The 20200-nt window shown below is 34.4% G+C and overlaps 2 protein-coding genes across 2 annotated transcripts; both read left to right on the forward strand.

Moving 5' to 3' along the window:
- The first annotated feature begins 4341 nt into the window (after nucleotides 1-4341).
- Nucleotides 4342-4995, forward strand: LOC114715005 (uncharacterized). The gene has a single exon (XM_028899804.1). The coding sequence runs from the start codon at nucleotides 4342-4344 to the stop codon at nucleotides 4993-4995; it is 654 nt and encodes a 217-aa protein (XP_028755637.1).
- A 2082-nt stretch (nucleotides 4996-7077) lies between these two features.
- Nucleotides 7078-7521, forward strand: LOC114715006 (uncharacterized). Its single transcript, XM_028899805.1, has one exon. It carries the CDS (start codon nucleotides 7078-7080, stop codon nucleotides 7519-7521), a length of 444 nt encoding a protein of 147 aa, XP_028755638.1.
- The last annotated feature ends 12679 nt before the right edge of the window (nucleotides 7522-20200 follow it).

Genomic DNA, 20200 nt, shown 5'->3' on the forward strand with positions numbered 1-20200 from the left:
GGATTAGCTTGTTTGGTTGATGTTTTGATTGATTTTCCAAATTTCCTAATCATAGAGGTAATTTGGTCAAGCTTGGTACAGGGGTAAGAGATTATTTTAGTTTAATTTGATGATTCCAATAAGTTTAGAATGTGTTTTTATGTGGGAAAATACAAATAGAAAGTGTTTGAAAGTATTAGAATCAAAAATATAATTTCCAACCCTAATATATATACTATTCGGCCAAGAGTAGTTTTATAGGGATGAGTTTGATTTTAACAAAACCAAATTGATATTTGAATTCTACAAGAAAAATTGTGTAGGAATGGCCCTTGAGACTTGTCAAAATAAAGATGAAAAATTAAAATAAAAAAGGCAAAGAAAAGTGGGTTATAGAGTTACCTTGATACCTAATGGTATTTTATGTGGCATCATTGATAATATGGCATATATTTATGCCTGAATTGAGAGGAACTAATCAAAGACACAAGGAGGAACAAGAAGAAGCAAAGGAGGTTGAATACTTGGATATTTAAAGAGGTAGCAATGAACTTGCAATTTGAATGCTAACTTGCTTTGCTTGGTTTGCTATGTGTTGCTTGATTTTTTTATGCCATGATGTGGTAGAGCTAGATGGATGGTAATGTGATTAACTCCATGCATAATGTGCCTTGGCTTTATGCAATATTGAGTGGTCGAATGGTATCTTTACTTGCTCCCTTTCCATGGCATATAAGCATGAAAGTATGCATGATATTTAGTTATTGGCATATGGCATTCTTACATTGCATGTTTAGCTTGATTATTGTAGTTCTTGCTACTGAGATTTGGATGAAATCTCACTCTTTCCATATTTAATTAATCAACAATTTAGGATTTGGAACATCCAAGGAGAAGGGCAAGGAGATAATGTTGGAATGAAGTTGTCAATGCCTAAAGGGTTTATGATTTTATGTGAACTTTGTTATGTAAATTTGTAATAATTTATGTTTGGAGTTTGGATACTTGTATTGTTGATCTTGATGGCTATAATGGACTAGAAATATGATGTTTAAACATGTGATTTGTGAATGAAATAACTATATGATGTTAAGGAAAGAGAATAAGCATGAAAAAGGATAAATTAACCCTAATGATGCTTAAGTTTCATGCCAATGTCATTCTGGTCAAATGAATGAGTTTTGCATTGAAACTTGGCAGACTTATAGATCATATTTTTAGCTTCAAAACTAGTGTTATTTTATCAAAATTGGAGTTTTGTATAGAAAGTTATGGCTATCCAAAGTTAGGCATAAATTCTGAAAAATTAAAAATTTACCATCTAAACTGTGCTACTTTACGTGAATCCTGGGAATGATTGATAAAGGCTTAGTACTAGAGAGTATTTTTCCTCATTTTGATACTTCTAGAATTAGTTATGATTTTTTAAAGTTTAATCTTGTTTTAGGGTTACATGAATAGTAACCTGAATTTAATAAATTTTAAAATTTGAATTTTTCTAACTTAAGGCCATGATAAGTGGTTCCAATTAGTTCTATTTGAAAGGTTATATTGTCTAAAAGAAAGGTGTGACACCTTTTAATTTACTTCCTTAGGCTTTTCCTATATGAATTTTCATATATAATCCAAATATGAATTTAGATTTATCAAAATCCAATCCTTCCCATTATTTTCACCTTGGTTGAATAAGTGTATATTAGGGTTCAAAATTCTATTTTCAATTATAATTCTTCCAAACACATGTTCTTTACTGAAACTCATTAGAAGCATCAAATTAACAAAAATCAAATCCTAACTCAATCAACCCTAGTTGGCCAAATGGAATCTCTTAGTCTCACAACTTAGAATTCTTTCCTAAACAAGGTTTAAACACCATAATCCAAGCATTTTCTACCTCCTAATCCATAAAAAAATTTAAATCATCCATAGCTCAACATATACTAAACTGGACAGTATCAAACCCTAACCATTCCATGCTTTAAACTCTATCAAAACTACATTTTAAACCATCAAACTACTACGCATCTTAAACTAGGAGAAAAATCCAAGCTTTTACCTTGATTTGGCACTTGATTTGACCTAGGATTAACTTGATCTTCTTCTACTTTTCCTTCTTCCTCGTTGGCCGAAAAACACTCCCCCTTTTTTTCTCTTTAGTTGGCCAAAAAATGGCCCTTGAGAAGAGGTAGTAGTCATTTATTTATAATGTGCCAAAATTACCACATGGTAAGTCCTCCATCTACCCTTTGATTTTAACCCATAACACGTGGCATAATTTTGATTCATCCTCCTTCATGATCTTGCCCATACACCCTCTTATGTGTCCCTTATTTGAATGTTAGATGCCAACTCAATGGACACCTAATTCACCCTATGTAAGAATTACCATTTTTTTATTCAGTAATTCATTCTTCCAAGTTTACCTTTCAACAGTTTGTATTATTCCATTTAGGTCTTTTCTTTCACATTTTGACACCATTTCCATTAAAAAAATAGGAAGAAATTTTGTCTTACCAAGCTTATACTCATTACACTGTATAATCTGCCATTATCGGTTGAATTTTTCTTGGATCCTCTTAAATCCACTACTTTTAAAACTTTATTTATTTATGCCAATAGCATCCTTTTAATGAGAAGAGATTCTCTTAATTATCTCAGATTTTATTTCAACCTCTAACTTTTTAAATTAGAATTTTTTTCGAAATCAGTCTTCTACCAATAGAAATTAAGCTTTAAATATTTTTAAAGCTATCCTCTATATTTCTAGAGGCTAGGAATAATTTTACAATTCATAATAATTCCCTAAATAATTTTTCTAAATTTTTTATGAATTATAGAGGCCCCTAAGTATTTTAAATAATTCAATTTGACAATTTTTCTTGGGAAAGAGACAGAAAAATACCCTTAAATATGTGAAAACCTAGATAAGTGCATGTGAAAAACAAAATTCCATATTAGACTCGGGGTACTGATCTGGCATTTACAAATGTTGTCTAGAGACATAATTGGCCTTGATCAATGCACAAAAAGAAAGACAATATAGAACGAAGCTTGTGACCAGGGGAGCTTCTGGGAAGGCAAAGGAGGGAATGAAAATCAGTGGAAGCTATTGAAGAAAGGCAAGGTAAGTTTAATTTTAAAGTCATTAATACTGTCTGAAGTTTAGCTTCTTCTTCCTCTTCTCTTGATGGTCATTATTTCGGCGGGCTGTGTATATAGGTGAGTGGGTTTTAGGTGGGTTAAGAGGTGAAGGTGTTGGGTTATTATTTTTTGGTATTGCAAAGAACTTCATTCACAGGTTTTAGTCTTTCATTTTGTGGGTCTGCATCGGTAGAAAGTGTTAAGCAAATTACTTCATTGGTGTCCGATATAGGGTTTGATTGTTTACTATTTGAGTATGGCAGAAGGCATTAGCGTGGGTGGCAAGTATGAGCATGAATAGTGAGGAGACGATGAAGTATGTAGTTAACAAGGCAAAGTTGTGAAAAACTAATGTATTGTTGGTAAGGGAGGAAATGGGGTTCTATTACAGACAGTGACGAAAGTGAATAATGTATATTGCTTATTGTGTTTTTGCATATTCGAGCATGGTAGAAGGCATTAGCTTGGGTGGCCCAACCTCTTTGAAGGAACTTTTGTGTTATTTTCATGTTGGAGGGATATTTGTAGTTAACGAGGAAGGTGGAGTTCAATATAAAGGGGGTAATGTGAGGCTAAGGAGCATAAAAGAAGCCATTATAGTTGAAGATTTGAAGGGTAAGATATCATTATGGTTTGGAATTGATGGTAATAATTGTGAGATGAAATATAGAGTAAGTTTTAAAGAGAAGACACTGATAGATTTAGTTGATGATGGTGAGATTGGGAACTTTTTTCAGTATAATGAGAGGCATGACCATCTATACGTAGCATGTAAAGAGAAAGAAAGTGGTGTTGATATAATAGAAGATCTGGAAATGTAAGTGATATTTAATGGGCTATAGAAGTTGTCATTTGTTATATTATTGTTGTTAATTTCGTTACTGAAGTTGTCACTGTGCATGCAAAGTTGACAGATTGTTGGGCCTATCACAAGAAAGGTCTGGCTCATTCAGCAGTATGGAAACTGAATATGAACCAGTGGGGTATGAAGATATGGGTGGGGCCTTAATGTATGAAGTTAGAGGCGGTTCTAACAACATAACATATGGAGTACAGTATGCACCAACACCATATCCTTAGATGAATTGTTCAAAATGGAGGGAATTGATTTCAAGACAGCTGCAAAATTTTGCACATATAGAAGAGTTTAAAAAGGCAGTGCACAAATATAGCATAGCACATAATTTTGAGTTCAAGTATGTGAAGAATAGTAAGGACAAAATGTCGGTGAGATGCAAGGTTGAAGGTTGCCTATGGAAGATATGTGCAAATACAGTGGGGAAGAAGACTTCTTTCCTACGCGTGATGACATTTGTAAATGAACATGTGCATAGTGAGCAAGACAATCTCCAAGTCAACCATGGTGGAAGATCTAGTTTGATATCAGTAATTATAATTGATGAGGTAAGGAATCACATAGACAAACGGCCTACTAAAATAATGACAATGTTGAAGAGAGACTATGGAGTGAATCTAATATACAAGCAAGCATATAGAGCTAAGGAAAAAGCAATGGAGGAAATACAAGGCAGACCTGAGCAATCTTACATGCTAATACCTTGGATTTGTCAAAGACTAAAGGAAAGTGATGAAAAAACTGTTGCTGAATGGGTTGCTACTGGGAATAACATATTTGAGCGAGTTTTCGTAGCTTATGGGTGTTGTATAGAGGGTTTCTTAACTGGTGGTAGGCATATACTGTATATAGATGGAACTCACCTAAGTAGACCGTATAAGGGAACATTGCTGTCAGCATCGGCTTATGATGCGGACAATAAATTATTACTATTTGCAATTGCCATTGTGAAGGGGGAAACATATGAGGATTGGTCATGGTTTCTGAATATGATTAAAAATATCATTGGCTCTAGATAGTTAACAATAGTTTTAGACTGTCACAATTCAATCATAGTAGTTGTCCGAGCAATATTTGGAAGTGAGAGGCTGTTGGAAATTGTGCCCTAGGGGCCAATCATTGTGTTATGAACATTGTTGATTTATGAATTTCTTAATTATGTTATCATATTATTTGCATGTTTATTGTGATGACTATCCTTGGATAACTCATGATTTTATCCTAAATGTCCTTGGTCAATCATCTATGTGGGAGCAGAGATGAAATAAGACCAGTATGACTTTGAAGATGTATAGAGATATAAATCAAAGTCATATACAAGGTGTTGGACCGACCCGTTATGAGAGAGCTGCATGGGTTAATTCATAAGCTTCTCTCATATACAAACCATGTCACTATGCCCTTTGACCTAAGATCATCATGGATTCCTACATGAGAAACGCTCAGCTTTGACCTAGTCAAAAGTCACTTTTGATCGAGTGATCATAAAGACTATGTTCAGGCTTAGTGGTTTTTCATATGGAGGAATGTGAATGGTCAAGATGGAATTTGTCCCTCACATTCATAGAGAGATATTACTGGGCCCCTCGATGAGTGAGTCTGAGAAATGTATGGCCATACTATAATGGAAAGGTAGTTCCATTTCTATACTCAGACTACTAAGGGATCGAGAAAGTAACGGTCAGGAATAGGAGGATGACGTTCTCCATGCCTCATCCATGACCAAAATGTCGTGTGACAAAAGGTACGTGATATGGTTGTATGAAAGGTTACATCGTTCGTCGATCTTTATATGATTTGGGTAGTCATGATGTCTTGCTAGAGACCGCTTACGACTTGTGAGTCATTATAGTAAATGGCCCACTGCCAACTTCATATGGACCTACAGGGTTGCACACAAAATAGCCCAACACGAGCTATGATGTCCAGATTCATTGAATCTAAGATATGTCCAGATTCAATGAATAATCTAGGGTGGACGTGTGTATATATATATAAATTCGTGTATATATATTATATGATATAAGAGATATTTATAAGATTTGATTTATGAGGATAAATTCTCTATCACTTTTAAATTTGAAATGGTATAATGTAAAATCTCAAATTTGATTTATTAGAATAAATCAAATATAATTCCGTCATATCTTTATTTTGAATTAAATGAATAGGTGAATTAAATCTGTGGGACGGATTTAATATAAACCGTATTTATTTAATTGATTTCTTATCAAATTATGCAATATATGATATTGTATTAATTTCAGAATTAATTTAGGATTAATTCTGAAATCCAATATCCTTTATAATACCGATAGCATCCTATATATTTGATATTTAGGAGCTAGGGTTTCGTGTGTGTGAGAGAGCAAAAGGTTTGCAGATAAGAAATGGCCAAAATAGAAACGGTGAGGATGGATTCTCGAAAAAGCCCTAGAAGGACAAGAGGCGCTAGCACGTCGTTCGTGATTGGAACGCTGTTCGTGTGGATACCGGTAGAGGAAGCCAATCTGAGTTGTCGACTTCTCATGAACAAAAGGAGAGTATAGGCATCCCAAATGTCAGAATCCCCGAGCCACCAATGATTTGAATACCATAGGTAACATCTCTTACTACTTGACTTAAACACAATCGGTAGATCCGGGCAAGGGATTGGAAAATTTTTAAAGTTATTTTCCGCTGCGTGTCTTTCAATTCCTTACAGAGGCATGCATATTGCTATAGGCATGTGAAGGAGAACTTCAGTGCAAAACTAATTAAAGCAAACAGAGGCAAGAGGAAGACAAGTAAGTCAATAAAGGAAGATGGGTTGCAATTGCTTGATAATATCGCATATGCAAGGCTTGATGGTGAGTTCGATAAGGCAATGGACCACATGCATCGTTTCTCTCCATAGTTATTCTAGTAGCTCGATACTTATGGAGATGTGGAAAAATGGGCATTGAGTAAGTTTTCATATCAACAGTAGGACAATATAACTACAAACCTTGCCGAATTATTTAATGCTTGGTTGGTAAAGGAGAGGAGGCATAACGTTGCACAGCTTATCCATGAGCACCGTGAGAAGGTAGCCAAAAAAAATGCATGCAGCTAGTATGACAATGGGTAGATGGAGAAATGGAATAGGACCAAATATTGATGAACAAGTAAAGAAAAATGTCACCCTTGCTGAACATATGTTGCCTGAACCGTATGGTGGGGGCAGGGTTGTTGTCCACACATCCCATGGAGCCTTGCATGTTGATCTCGGTACATATACATGTAGTTGTGCAGCTTGGCAAATGTTGGGGATCTCGTGTCCACATGCTTGTATAGCCATAAAGTCCATGCACAGAAATGTCTATGACTTTGTTGAAAATTGCTACAAGATCACATCCCAAGAAAAGATTTACTTGCGCTGCATTATACCAGTGGTCATCATCAACAGGCCTGACCCAAATACCATTTTGATAGAAAATATTTCAGAGCAAATTTTTTTGTTCCCACCTCAGACTGTTCGACCTACTAGAAGGCCAAGAGCTAACAGACGCGAATCACAATTCTAGAACAAGAGGATATACCATTATGCAAATTGTGGTGAAGCTGGTCATACAAGGAGGACCTATAGAAACCCAAACCTAACATAAAAGTGGCTGTAAATGTTAAAACAGGCGACACTTTTAGTTATTTTGATCCCTTTGTAATTTTTTAGGTAAAGGGTTTAATGTAAATGATGCATAGCATGCAGAGGGTGTAAGTAATATGTACTGCATGCATAGGTTGCAAGCTTTTTAAGTGACAAGCAAACATTAAGTGCAAGTATGACCTTAATGTTGACTTGTCATTTAATACAGAAAATGCTGTTATTGTCAGTGGAAATCTGGTTTGTAGTCAATGGTTAGAGTAACGTTGTTAATAGCTATCATTTTGTTGTCAATGTCAATGTCAAATAGTGAATGATATTGTGCAACCAATCTTCTGAACTCCTTCACATTATTGCCCTACAACGAATGAAGATGTTTTATTAACTTGACCTTTATGCCATTTTCACTGAACTTGGTTACGTCTAATATCAGTAACTTATTCTCTGGATCTCAACTTTACAGCTTAGGTTTAGTCATCATATACAAATGTGTTGTGATTCTATATAATTGTGTTGTCAACATGCTTCCAATATTGCTTGATTCCCTGATCAGTGGCTGGTTCCCTTCATTCCCCTGAACGAAAGTTCCAATGTTTGTGTCGTCAATTCATACGATGACATTGTCATTATGGTTTAAAGTGTTGTGCATGTGCATACCGCGAGAATAACATCCTCGTGTTCGGATCAGTTTCCCCTGACTGCAACATCCAGTTTCCATGTTGTTAATTAATTTGATCATGTTGTCATTATATATAGAAGTGTTATCATCTTGTATAACTATGGGAAACATTTGATTTGCCTGACTTCCCTATCTATTGCCCCTGATGTGACTTGTAGCTTTACGTGTCATTAACTGCTATGATAGTGTTGTCACTTCAGCTACCCAGGTTTCTCCATTACTCTCCCGATTCAAACTTCCACTTTTGATGTCAACTCAAATGATGGTGTCATCACTTCATATGCAAGTGCTGTTTAATTTTATGATGGTGTTGTCATTATATATGAAAATGTTGTCAACGTGCAAAATAGGAGGACATCTGATTACCCATTTTCCTACATAGGGTATCCCTAAAAGCAAACTTTCCAGTTTCCGTGTTGTCATTATATGTGAAAGTGTTGTCATTATCTTTGTAAGTGTTGTAAACACGCAACTCCTATTTTTATGCAAGTCTTTAGCCCAGGTTTCTTTTTTGATTGGCTGAAATACAAATTACTAGTTCACGTGTAGTCAACATATATGAAGGAGTTGTCCTTCTTAATGAAAGTAATGTCAACGTCTCTATCAAGGGTCTATATTTCAAAGCAACTAGAACATGTAATGAACTTACCTAATAGCATGGTGTCAATAAATACGGAAATGGTGTTAAACCATTTATAATAGTTGTCAACATGGTTCATACATTGTCAGACTTGAATTTCTTACAATATAAGTGGTGTTTCCAAAGTACACGCACACACCAGACATAAGATCACTATTTGGCAAACGGTTTGTTTCTGTACAAAACAAACGGTTCATATGTAATATAAAGCCTAACACCAACCACAAACAACCATGTATACTACTTGGATAAATGCTGCCGCTTTGTGGCCTTCTTTTCTTCTTGAAGCAGTTTCAAAGCTTCAGCCCTCTTACCGTTTCCCTCATGCTTAACTAGCCACCACAATAGGTCACGTCTAAATATAGTGACTTGTTCATTTATGTAATCCAAAACCACATCCGGGGACCATTTGTTTAACCATATCAAAACATGTACACCGCAGTCTCTCCTGGGCAGAAAAAGTCATTCATAAATTGTTAGTCAACTGAAAACAATTTATGTTCAATAATGATTGGTCAGAGTCAATGGCACTCACAAGTTAGTTTGTTGTGGAATGGGAGGCATAATTATGTCTGCCTTTGGCTTCTTCCCAATGAGCTCTGGTTTGACCAATTCAATTATATCATAAAAGTGATCCCTCTAAACATAAACACATGACCATAGTAAGTAACAAATTTATATAAGTAACAAATTAATATAATAATAACATCATTATTAAGGTTCTCTTATTCAGTTCTTATGCATGCATTATGAGTAGCTCCTTTTGGATCCTCCAAAATCCCTTTTCTTGCCTTTCTTCTGCTTAACACCATCGATCTTCATCGAATCAAGCACATAAAAATTCAATGTCTTTGGCTGGAGGACATAACAGAACCAGTGGTCAGCCACAAGAGCAGGCCCAAAAATCATATCACAATCTCCTATGTTATACCCAACATGCTTAGGTAATATTTGCTTCTTGTGCTCAAAAGCCCTCCAACTAACCGGACGTGACACCATTTTCAGCTGCAATTTAAGCTTGTGTTAAAAACAGGCAAATATCGATAAGGCAATGAAATAAGTTATTCATCTAACCATGAAGTAGGCATCAAACAAGTGTCTTTTCACATTTCCTTCCTCTTTCATATCGACCATCAAGGTCTTACATACAAGTGACATCAGCTGCGTGTTTATTTTATGGCTTCCACCCAGTGAAAGTAGTTCTTCCTGAGTGAGTACTTCATCATGCATATCAACTATTGGCCTGAAAAAGAAACAAAAAATAATTTAGTCCTGGATATGATTTTGTTGTCAACTCATATAGGTGACAGGTGAAAACATAATGAAAAGTTGTCATCTTATAATAACTTACTAGCCACCCTGATTCCTGGAGGCATTCTGGATATGATTTTAAAAAATTTGTCCTTGTCCTCCAAAGTCCTCTTTCTCTTATGCATTTCCTTCGTCCAAATCCATAGAGATCTAACCGTTGGTTTAATCACCTTCTTTGATCTTCAGAGTTGTTGTCCCTCCTCCACTCCTTCCCCACTCACATCACAGAGTGCTTATCCTTCATTGGTAGCCTCATCATCATCACCTTCTCCTTCTCCTTCTTCTTCACTAGCAAATTTATCCTTGTCACCTTCTCCTCTCCCTTCTTCTTCACTAGTAGATTTATCATCCTCAACTTCTTCTACTCCATCTTCTTCACTGCTACATTTATCATTGTCTCCCTCTTCTCCTCCTTCTTCTTCTTGTACATATTTACCCTCTTCTCCTCCTTCTATGGGAGACTCATCATTATTCCCACCTACATTGTCCTCAAAATCTTCATCAATGTGAAAACTGTCATCACCTCTTCCAACTCCTTCTTCTTCTACCTTAATTGGCCCCTTACTTCCCTCTTGGACACCTTTTTTATGTGCCTCTTTTGTCAGCTGAACCTTCAGCAACTCTTCCGCAATTATAGTGAGTAGTCTTTTATTGCTCTCATCAATAATAGTCACCAATCGCCCATAAAGATTGTTCAGCTCCTGTAACAAATACTATCAAATTCAACATAATCCACATACTAAACAACTAAAAACACTAGACAAAGTAACACATACCGGGTCTAGATAAGGATCTCCTACCCTGTCCTCTTGCCCTACTTTCACATCTCTTTGTGTCCCTCCAAACAACAACCCTACGTTGCTCTCCCTCTCTGTCTTAACAACTTCTTTAACTCTCTCCTCATTCCAGTACTCAATAGCATTTGCAGTATCATGCACATCATTTTTTTTTCATCCTAAAGTGCTCGCAAAAATATATCTGCAACATGAAATAAATAAAATTATACAAATATCAATTAAATCAAACATTGACAAATTACATTACATTACATACCAACAGCAAGTACACACACTGCTCACATTAGAGCTCCCACCACTTATGAATGCTTTAACATAAGCCTTAAACTCTTTCGCTAAGTCCTTCATAATATATGTAGCCCAATTATAATGCTCAAACCCATTCATAGTGCAAGCTATCGGCTTTAATAACCGGTCACTTACTTTATCCCTTGAATTTAGACATAGAAAGGTTCCAAGGGTGTATAACATAAAAAAAAACTCAAATTCATAGTCATGCTGTCCAGATTTAATGTCATTTAATATCTTGGTAAATGACACTTTATAGTACTCCCTCTTCAATTGTTGATATGTTGGATTATTTTCATCTACTTTGGCATTCACTACATCCCCAGTGTCAGGTACACCACGCAATATTTTAACATCTTCTTGCTTGAATTCCTTTGAAATACCCCTAATTCTGAATTCATGTGTTGCTAGATCATATGAACGAAGAAAAGCCACTAGTAGGTCACGTAGGAGTCTCTCACATGCTACATGCAGCAACTTTGAGAACCCTATCTTCTCTACTCTCTCCCTCAAACTTGCATTATCATTTACAAAGTCAGCCAATGACCTGAATTGGGGCAGAGAGCACCGGGTTTGGAATGGAATTTTGTTCTTCCTTATTTTCTTCCTCTCAGGCCTTGATTCCCTAGCCTTGTCATTGTACCTCTTTTTTTTCCTCACATAACTCTTTCCATGCCTTTGACACTTCCTTATTCTGTTCCTTAAAACTCTTTGACCTCTTTCCCCCTAATTTCTCATAAAACTCCTTCCTAAACAACATGAATCCATTCTGTATTGATTTTGATGAATCTTCTTCCAAGACCATCTTCACTCTTCTGCATATAAACAATCACTGATGCTTAACTGTTGTCATTCACTATACAGTCATTGTCAATCGCAATATAAACATTCAAAATATCATCTTCAACAGTCACTAGTACTCAATGTTGTCATTCACTATGCAATAGTTGTCAATTGCTACACCTATGTAATAACTTCCACTTACAGATATTGTCACCTTCACACACAAATTAGCCAAAAAATGATCATGCAAAAAGTAATCACCAAAATATAACGTTTCCTCAGTACAGTGAGGCTTAATCTTTAATTAACAATAAAATCATTCAAAAAATCATCTAAAACAGTCACTTGTACTCAAATGTTGTCATTCACTATGTATTCATTCTCACTCACAAAAAACCATTCAAATATTCATCTTAAGCAGTCACTACTAGTCAAATGTTGTCACTCACTATGCATTTGTTGTCACTCGCAATAAAAACATTCAAAAATTCATCATCAGGAGTCACTACTACTCAAATGTTGTCATTCACTATGAATTTGTTGTCAATTGCAGTAACAACATTCAAAAAATCATCTTCAGCAGTCACTTGTACTCAAATGTTGTCATTCACTATGTATTCATTGTCACTCGCAATAAAAACATTCAAAAATTCATCTTCACCAGTCACTAGTATTCAAATGTTGTCATTCACTATGAAATTGTTGTCAATTCCTACACCTATGTAACAAACTCCACTAACAAATGTTGTCACCATTAAACACCAATTATCCAAAAATGATCATGCAAAAACTATTGACAAAATATATCGATGCCTAGCCTCATTTGGTACACTTTAATTAACAATAAGATCATTCAAAAAATCATCTTAAGCAGTCACTCATGCTAAAATGTTGTCATTTACTATTCAGTCGTTGTCAATAGTGATACCTATGTAATAAACTCTACTAACAAATGTTCTCACCATCAAACAGCAATTAGCCAAAATGATCATGCAAAAATTATTAATAAAATAAATCATTCCCTCTCCTCATTCAGTATCGTGAGGCTTAATCTTTCTTTCATTAACAAACAAATCATTCAAAAATCATCTGAAATCAACTTACCTTCGCATGATTGACCCATTAGTTCAACCTAATAACCTTATTACTCTCCAAAATCTCTAATATCTGATGTAATTGATTGCCCAATGACAACCACTGTGCAAATAAAATAAATAAATCAACTTACCAGATCCCAGTAATGGTGACGATCTTCCCCTCACACCGACAGTGCTCGTCTAATAGTGACTGCTCCACTTACAACTACGATGTTCCCCTGAAGGCGATGCCGCTTCCTCTCGCCCTCACGACAGCTGACGGTAGTTCCTCACAGGCACGATGTTCCTTCCCTTCACGGCAACTGGTGATTGTGGTGCAGAGATGTGGGCACAGTGCAAATAACCTCTCTTCCGTCTTTTTTTTTTCAAATTTTCGTCAGGGGCAATTCTGTCTTTGTCTAACATTTGCAAATGATAGATCAGTACCCTAGGTCTGATATGGTATTTTGCTTTTCACATGCACTTATCTGGGTTTTCACATATTTAAGGGTATTTTCCTATCTTTTTCCCATTTTTCTTTAATTAGTCAAAATTTTAAGAAAATAACAAAAATTTCAAAATAAATTATTTTTGTTTTGTTTTATCTTTTATGCTCCAAATACTATTCCATGCCCTTTATTCTATTTTTTATGATTTTTTAAGAATTTTTGAGAATTTTATGTGTATCTTTCTATTCTAATCAATATTGATAGGATATTTTAGAAAAGATAGTCTCGTCCATGTTCTGGTTTCAGTTTAGAAGTTATTCTGTCTTTGTTTCTACAACACTACTTGGCCCTTGGTCAAACCTAATTCCTTCATTTCTCAAGTTAAAATTAACAGGGTATGACACTCGAGTTGAGAGTGATGGGCTTACATAGAATGACCAAGTCAGGATTCCCTTTCACTGAACCCTAAGAAAGTCATTTCTATGGATGGGCTTTTTATTCTTTAAGCACTAGATTCAGTTCTTGTGGATCTTGAATGGGCAACGGGTTTTGAGTACCCTCTTACGAGTCAACATCGAAACAAGTTTTTTTGTTTTGGAAGGTTCCATTGATGATGTTTTGGGTAGCAATACTGACTAGTCAAATATGTTAGAGTAGGATAAGATTTTAGGAAGCAAGTTGTAGAAACATAAAGTAAGGTATGTTCGTGTGAAAGTATTTTCCTTATATATGGAAGTCTTTCTCATGTTGGGTCTAAAGAAAATATTTAGGTGAGTTCCTCTTTTACTACCCAAGCTATGCATGCTTGCCTTCAAAAGTCTTTAGGGGCATCATGAATTTCCTTAGTTAGAACTATTGAGGTTTAGGTAAGCCCTCGGTAGTTCAATGTTGGAGTTATTAGTTTGTAAATATAAACTTGACATAGTACCTAATGGAGTCTATAATAGTAGTAAATAGAGTTAAAAAGCTTTTAAACTCCTTTGAGTTAACTTTTTTCATGGAAGTGGAGCCAACTAGGTGCTACATCCTTCCAATTTTGACTTTCAGGTTGTGAATAATAAATTAGATAAATGGTCAAGTAGTAAAGCAGACTCAGAGGTGAAATAACTTTTGAGTTAAGATCTGATTTTTGTCCAAACTGATATTTTTGAAATTATCAGTTCAAGAAGGGCAAAATGGAAAAATTATAGAAAAATTCCAAAAAATTCTTTAAAAATGGTATTAAAAAAAAGTAAATTATAGGGTTTTAAACCCTATTTGAGGCCCTGGAGGTAGAAATGGCATAAAAATAACATCTTACAGAATTTTTCTGTATATAGAGGTTTTTCAAGAAAAATAGTGAAAAATTAGCATGAAACAATTATTTTAAATATATGGAGGCCTTAATAATTTCATAAAAATATGAAAAAATTATTTGAGGATTTATTTGAGTTTATAAAATTATTTCTAGGCCCTGAAAGTGGAAGGATTAATTTTAAAATATTTATTATCGAAATCTTATTGGTAAAGCTTGATTTTAAGAAAAATTCAAAATAAATAGTTAGAGGTTGAGATAAATTCTCAAAAAATTCAGAGGCTCTTCCTATATCAAAGTATGATTTTTGATAGGAAGAAATGAATTTTTTGAGGTCTAGAACTATTATTGGAAATTTAAAAAAAATTTTAGCTGATATGGCGAAATCAGGTAGAAATATGTTTGGAAATGAATGGTGATACTTCTTCCTTCTTTCTCTAGCCTATTGGACTTGATTTTGGGCTAGGAATGAAAAGTAATTTCATGGCCTAGGTGCTGCACATGGTTATGGAATAAAATAATACAAAATATCACATGATTTTATCCAAAAATTCTCTTAAAGGATACTTGTCCACTCCCATATTTCTATAGCATCTTAAGGTGTCCACATGTCCCAAAAACATAGATTTTTAAGAGACACTTGGAAGGAAGAGGAGGCCAAATTAAGGTCTATAAATACCCCCTCTTTTATCTTCAATTTTTAGTTTCTAGACACTTTAAGGGGGGAGGTTTTGTTGTAGAAAATCTGACCTTGGAGAGCTAACTTTACGCAAATTATAGCCCAAAAATTTCAAGCAAGAATCAAGGATCAATTAAGGTATGTTCAAGCTTTAATTTGGCTATGTTCCTAGCTTATTTCAAGAGGAGTTTAGCGACAAAAATCCTTAGGTATTATGCTGCCAAAATTTTGAATTAATAAGGGATGATTAGGGAAGAATAAAAACCATGATTTAAAGCTTCGAATAGCTTGCTTGGTTGATGTTGGGATTGATTTTTGGAAGAAACTCCAAGTTTCCTATTTAAGGGAGTATTTCAGCCACTAGGTCTTTATAGGGTTAAAAGTTGTTTCAGTTTAACCTGATGATTCTAATGAGTTTAGAATGTGTTTTATGTGGGAATATGGCAAGAAAAAGTACTTGAAAGCATTATAATCAAAATGAAAATTCTAACCCTAAACTACCTTCAATTCGGCCAATCTCATGTAGATAGGGAGGAGTTTGATTTTGATAAAATCAAGTTAATATTTGGATTCTGCATGAAAAATTGTATAGGAATGGCCTAAGAGATTAATTGAAACAAAGATAGAAATTAAAGTTAAAAAGCCAAAGAAAAAAGGGTTATAGAATTATGTTGATACCTAATGGTATTTTATGTGTTATCGTTGATAATATGGAATGTATTTATGTATGGATTGATAGGCATTGAGCAAGAGAACAAGAAGAAACACAAGGAAATCAAAGAGGCCGAAAATCTTAGATAAAAGAAGTAGCATGGAATTTACAATTTTATTGTTAACTTGCTTAGTTGTTACATGATATGATTCTTTGAATATATGCCACATGGTATTTGAAATTGTTTGATGGTAATGCAGTTGATTTGTTTGTATGGTACACCTTGGCATAATGCATTTATTCATTGACTTGGAATGATTTGATATAGTTTTTATATGGCAACAAGTAGAGAAATGTTTTATGAAATTGATTATAGTATATCTTGCATGTTTAACATTATTGTTGTAATTTCTTTACTACAGAGATTTGTATAAAATCTCATTCATCTCTATGTTCAAATAACACCAATAGAGCAAGCGAGTGGTGTGGCTAAGGGCAAGGAAGTGTTGCCACCATGAAGAAGGATGTTATGAATTTTATTTGGAATTATGTTGCACTTTATGTACAAGTTTTATAATATGTGTGGATATGTGCATGGATGACTTTTAAGGTTTGTAAATTGTATTAAATGACTTATTATATGCTGTGATATGTGTCATGTGCTAAAAGAACTAAGCAATTTGTGCACGGACTAACTCAAATGAATGCTAGGAGGAACCTTCTAAGGATAAGTCTTTCCCTCTTAACTCTTTAGGGGATAATTTCACTCAACACCCACTTAACCATCCTCTAACATATACTTGTAATGGTTCTAAACTCTCCACCACTAGTAGCAATGACACAAAATATCAGTAGGGCTTTTATTAGGTTGTAATGTTGGATAGGCCAATTAATAGATGGTTAAATACATGGATGTAATGGAAAAGAGATATGAGGAATGGAAACCAGAATGAACCACATGCTTACATGCAACTGAATGTGTGGGAATATAGATGATAACTCAATGAACCTCACTTATTTCAAGCAATACCTCTTTTCTTTTGCCTCTTTTTTTATTTCCCACTTTATTTTCTTCTTTCTTCTCTTTTTATTTTATTTTATTTCTTTCCTATATATTTCTCTTTTTTTTTTTCCTTTCCTTTCTTTTCTCTCTTCTTTCTTTAAAGAAGGTTCGTCACGGTGCTTCCATATTTTCACCGCGGTGAAATATTAGAAAAGCACTTGATTTCTTTAATTCATCTATTTAGCTAGTGCACCCCGACGAAGAGCATATTATGCCTCGGTGAAGATACACAGAGGAGTAGATTTCTTACATTTCAATGGTATGAAGTGTCATTCTACTCAAGAAGAGATTGAGATGCAACACAATTAAGTTCATTCCTAAATGAAAATGATGGGCTCAAAGGGTTGGTTAACAAAAGATTAATATTTCAAGGTTGGCTTTTTAGTCAAACTAGCTTTTTAAATGAATGCCTATATTATCTCTATCATGTCAATGCAAATGTAGCCTCAAGCAAGAACCAAAACAAGTTCTAGAGAGCAATGGACTAAATGGATATGTCACACATAATGAAATGAATAATAGGCTTAAATCCTTCCAACTAGGCTTTTTGTTCCTATCACATTTATCAAGCCTAGTCTATGCACCACAACTAGAACTTAATGCATATGACATTCGCACTTCATTTCAACAAGTAAGGAATCACAATCAACTAAAATGCAATTGAGATATAAGACATGGTTAATTCAATCCAAAAATGTAGAAATTTTTTTTTGTGAAAAAAAATTAAGCCCTTTTACTACAAGAGAGTTTGAAAACAAAACACAAACAAAACACACAAAAATAAAAGCAGAACAACAAAGTACCAAACACTCCCCCACACTTAAACCTTGCATTGTCCTTAATGTAACCCAAAAACAAGACTCAAAAAATAGATTTGGAAATGTAAATATTAAGGTGGAAGGACAAAACATCACACACAAATTCAAAAACTATTTCTTTCTACCGGTATATCCCTCCCCCATACTTGTTCAGCAACATATAATAGTTAATTCAATGTAGATAACTGAGAACAAGAGGAAGGAGAGATACAACCTTAGTTATGGAGGCTTGTAACTAATGTGGTAGAGGCGGAGGTGGTTGGCTCTTGAGTGAAAATACTTGCCAAAGCCATCCTTTACTTTGTACTTTCTGTTTAAAAGCTTTAAGACCACCTCCAAAGGTCCTACCAGATCCCTTTGAAATATTCATAAGATGTAGAGTAACTAGGAATATATGCCATGACGTAGTCATCAATATCATATTCCTCTTTATCAACTTGGACAACTACTTTGGCAAGCGTCTAGGATCTAATGACAAAGCATATAGCATAAGAAGTGGACGTGTCAATTGTGCAGCTACAAGGTCCAATGATTTCTTTTCTTTTGATGGTGGATGATGGATCTCACATAAGACCATGACAGGTTGTCCTATATATTCTTCAATGCTTTGATTAAATTTAGTGGCTTCTTAGGTTGAGACCTCACAGCTCCACTACACCCTACAAAATCATCATAAGAAGTACCTTTCTCTAACACTTTTGGGTTAGTGGGAGGTTCAACAAGCATAGCATCTTTACATGAAATAGTGCATGGAGTGGAAGAAGTGTAATCCAATGAACAAGAATTAGAACACAACACATCACTACCATGAGAGGGAGAAATAAAAGAAGGTGTAGAATGGGGATAATGGTTATGAGTGCATTAGAAGACTCAACAACCATATGAGAAGCACTATTATTTTTAACATGAAAATCATCATCAACTTCATTAATGAAGTGCACATCATGCAAGGAATAGTCTTCATTAGGTTGTTTCATGCTCTCACACATGTTAAAATACACAAAATGATCACACTTATAGTGATAGAACCTTCATTTTAATTTTAGTATCAATAATTCTCATAAAAGGTCTACCAAGAATTAATACACATTCATTCATACTTTCCTTAGACATATCCAAAACATAGAAATCTGCAGGAATAGGCCAATACTTAACTTTTACTAGCACATCCTCAAGCACCTCATATGGATATCTAATAGTGTGATCCACTAATTGCAAAATAACACTAGTGGGCTTAAGACTAGTGATACCTAGGGACTCATAAACTGACTTGGGCATCATATTAATGGTAGCTTCTAAGTCTAGTAAAGCTTTTATAATAGTAGTCCTTTCTATGGTGCAAGGTATAGTGAAACTCCCTGACAATGGCACTAAATTTGACGAGCCTTGTCACTAGATTATCAAATAAAACTAAGCTAAATGCAATGTAGTGGCACTAACCTAAATATCGAGCTCTTGAAGAACCTATGAATGTCTAAGTAATCAAGCACAAATATCAAATTAACTAAGTATGATGTATGAAGTGATTATGTAACTAGTTACTGAATCAATGACTAAAGTAAAACTATCTACACTTTTTATAATTTCTGGACTTAGTGAGTGAAATGAATGCAATGTATGAATTATCCTTAATGGTCAATTCCACTAATCATCCTACTTCCTTTCTTGATTGAGTTTCAATTCCTTTATTAGATTCAGTTTGTGAATACCTTCTACAAACAACGAATTAAGGGGGTGTTTGGATGAAACAAAACCATGGTTTAGAGAATAGCTTCTAAAAAATAGATTTTGGAAGAATGGATTTCGTGAATAGATTTTAGAAGAATAGATTTTGAGAACAGATTTTGAAAAAAAGTGATTTTGATAAAGTGAAAATATTTAGATAATTGTTATCAGAATCTTTTTTTCATATACAAATTACTAAAAAAGACATAAGTTAATATGATAATTAGATAAATGATAGATTTTAATTTATATTTTTGTTTAAAATAATAAATTTGTAAATAATATAATTAATATTATCTCTGGTCCTTAGTATAAGAGCAAATTAGGTATTCTATTTGATTTTGAATA

Source organism: Neltuma alba, unplaced genomic scaffold, assembly GCF_004799145.2.
Source record: "Neltuma alba isolate B1F8T4 unplaced genomic scaffold, ASM479914v2 tig00011565_pilon, whole genome shotgun sequence".
Classification (NCBI taxonomy): domain Eukaryota; kingdom Viridiplantae; phylum Streptophyta; class Magnoliopsida; order Fabales; family Fabaceae; genus Neltuma; species Neltuma alba.

Excerpts from the sequence above, each read along its gene's own strand:
- LOC114715005 (XM_028899804.1), top strand. The coding sequence starts at position 4,342 with ATGTCGGTGAGATGCAAGGTTGAAGGTTGCCTATGGAAGATATGTGCA.
- LOC114715006 (XM_028899805.1), top strand. The coding sequence starts at position 7,078 with ATGGGTAGATGGAGAAATGGAATAGGACCAAATATTGATGAACAAGTA.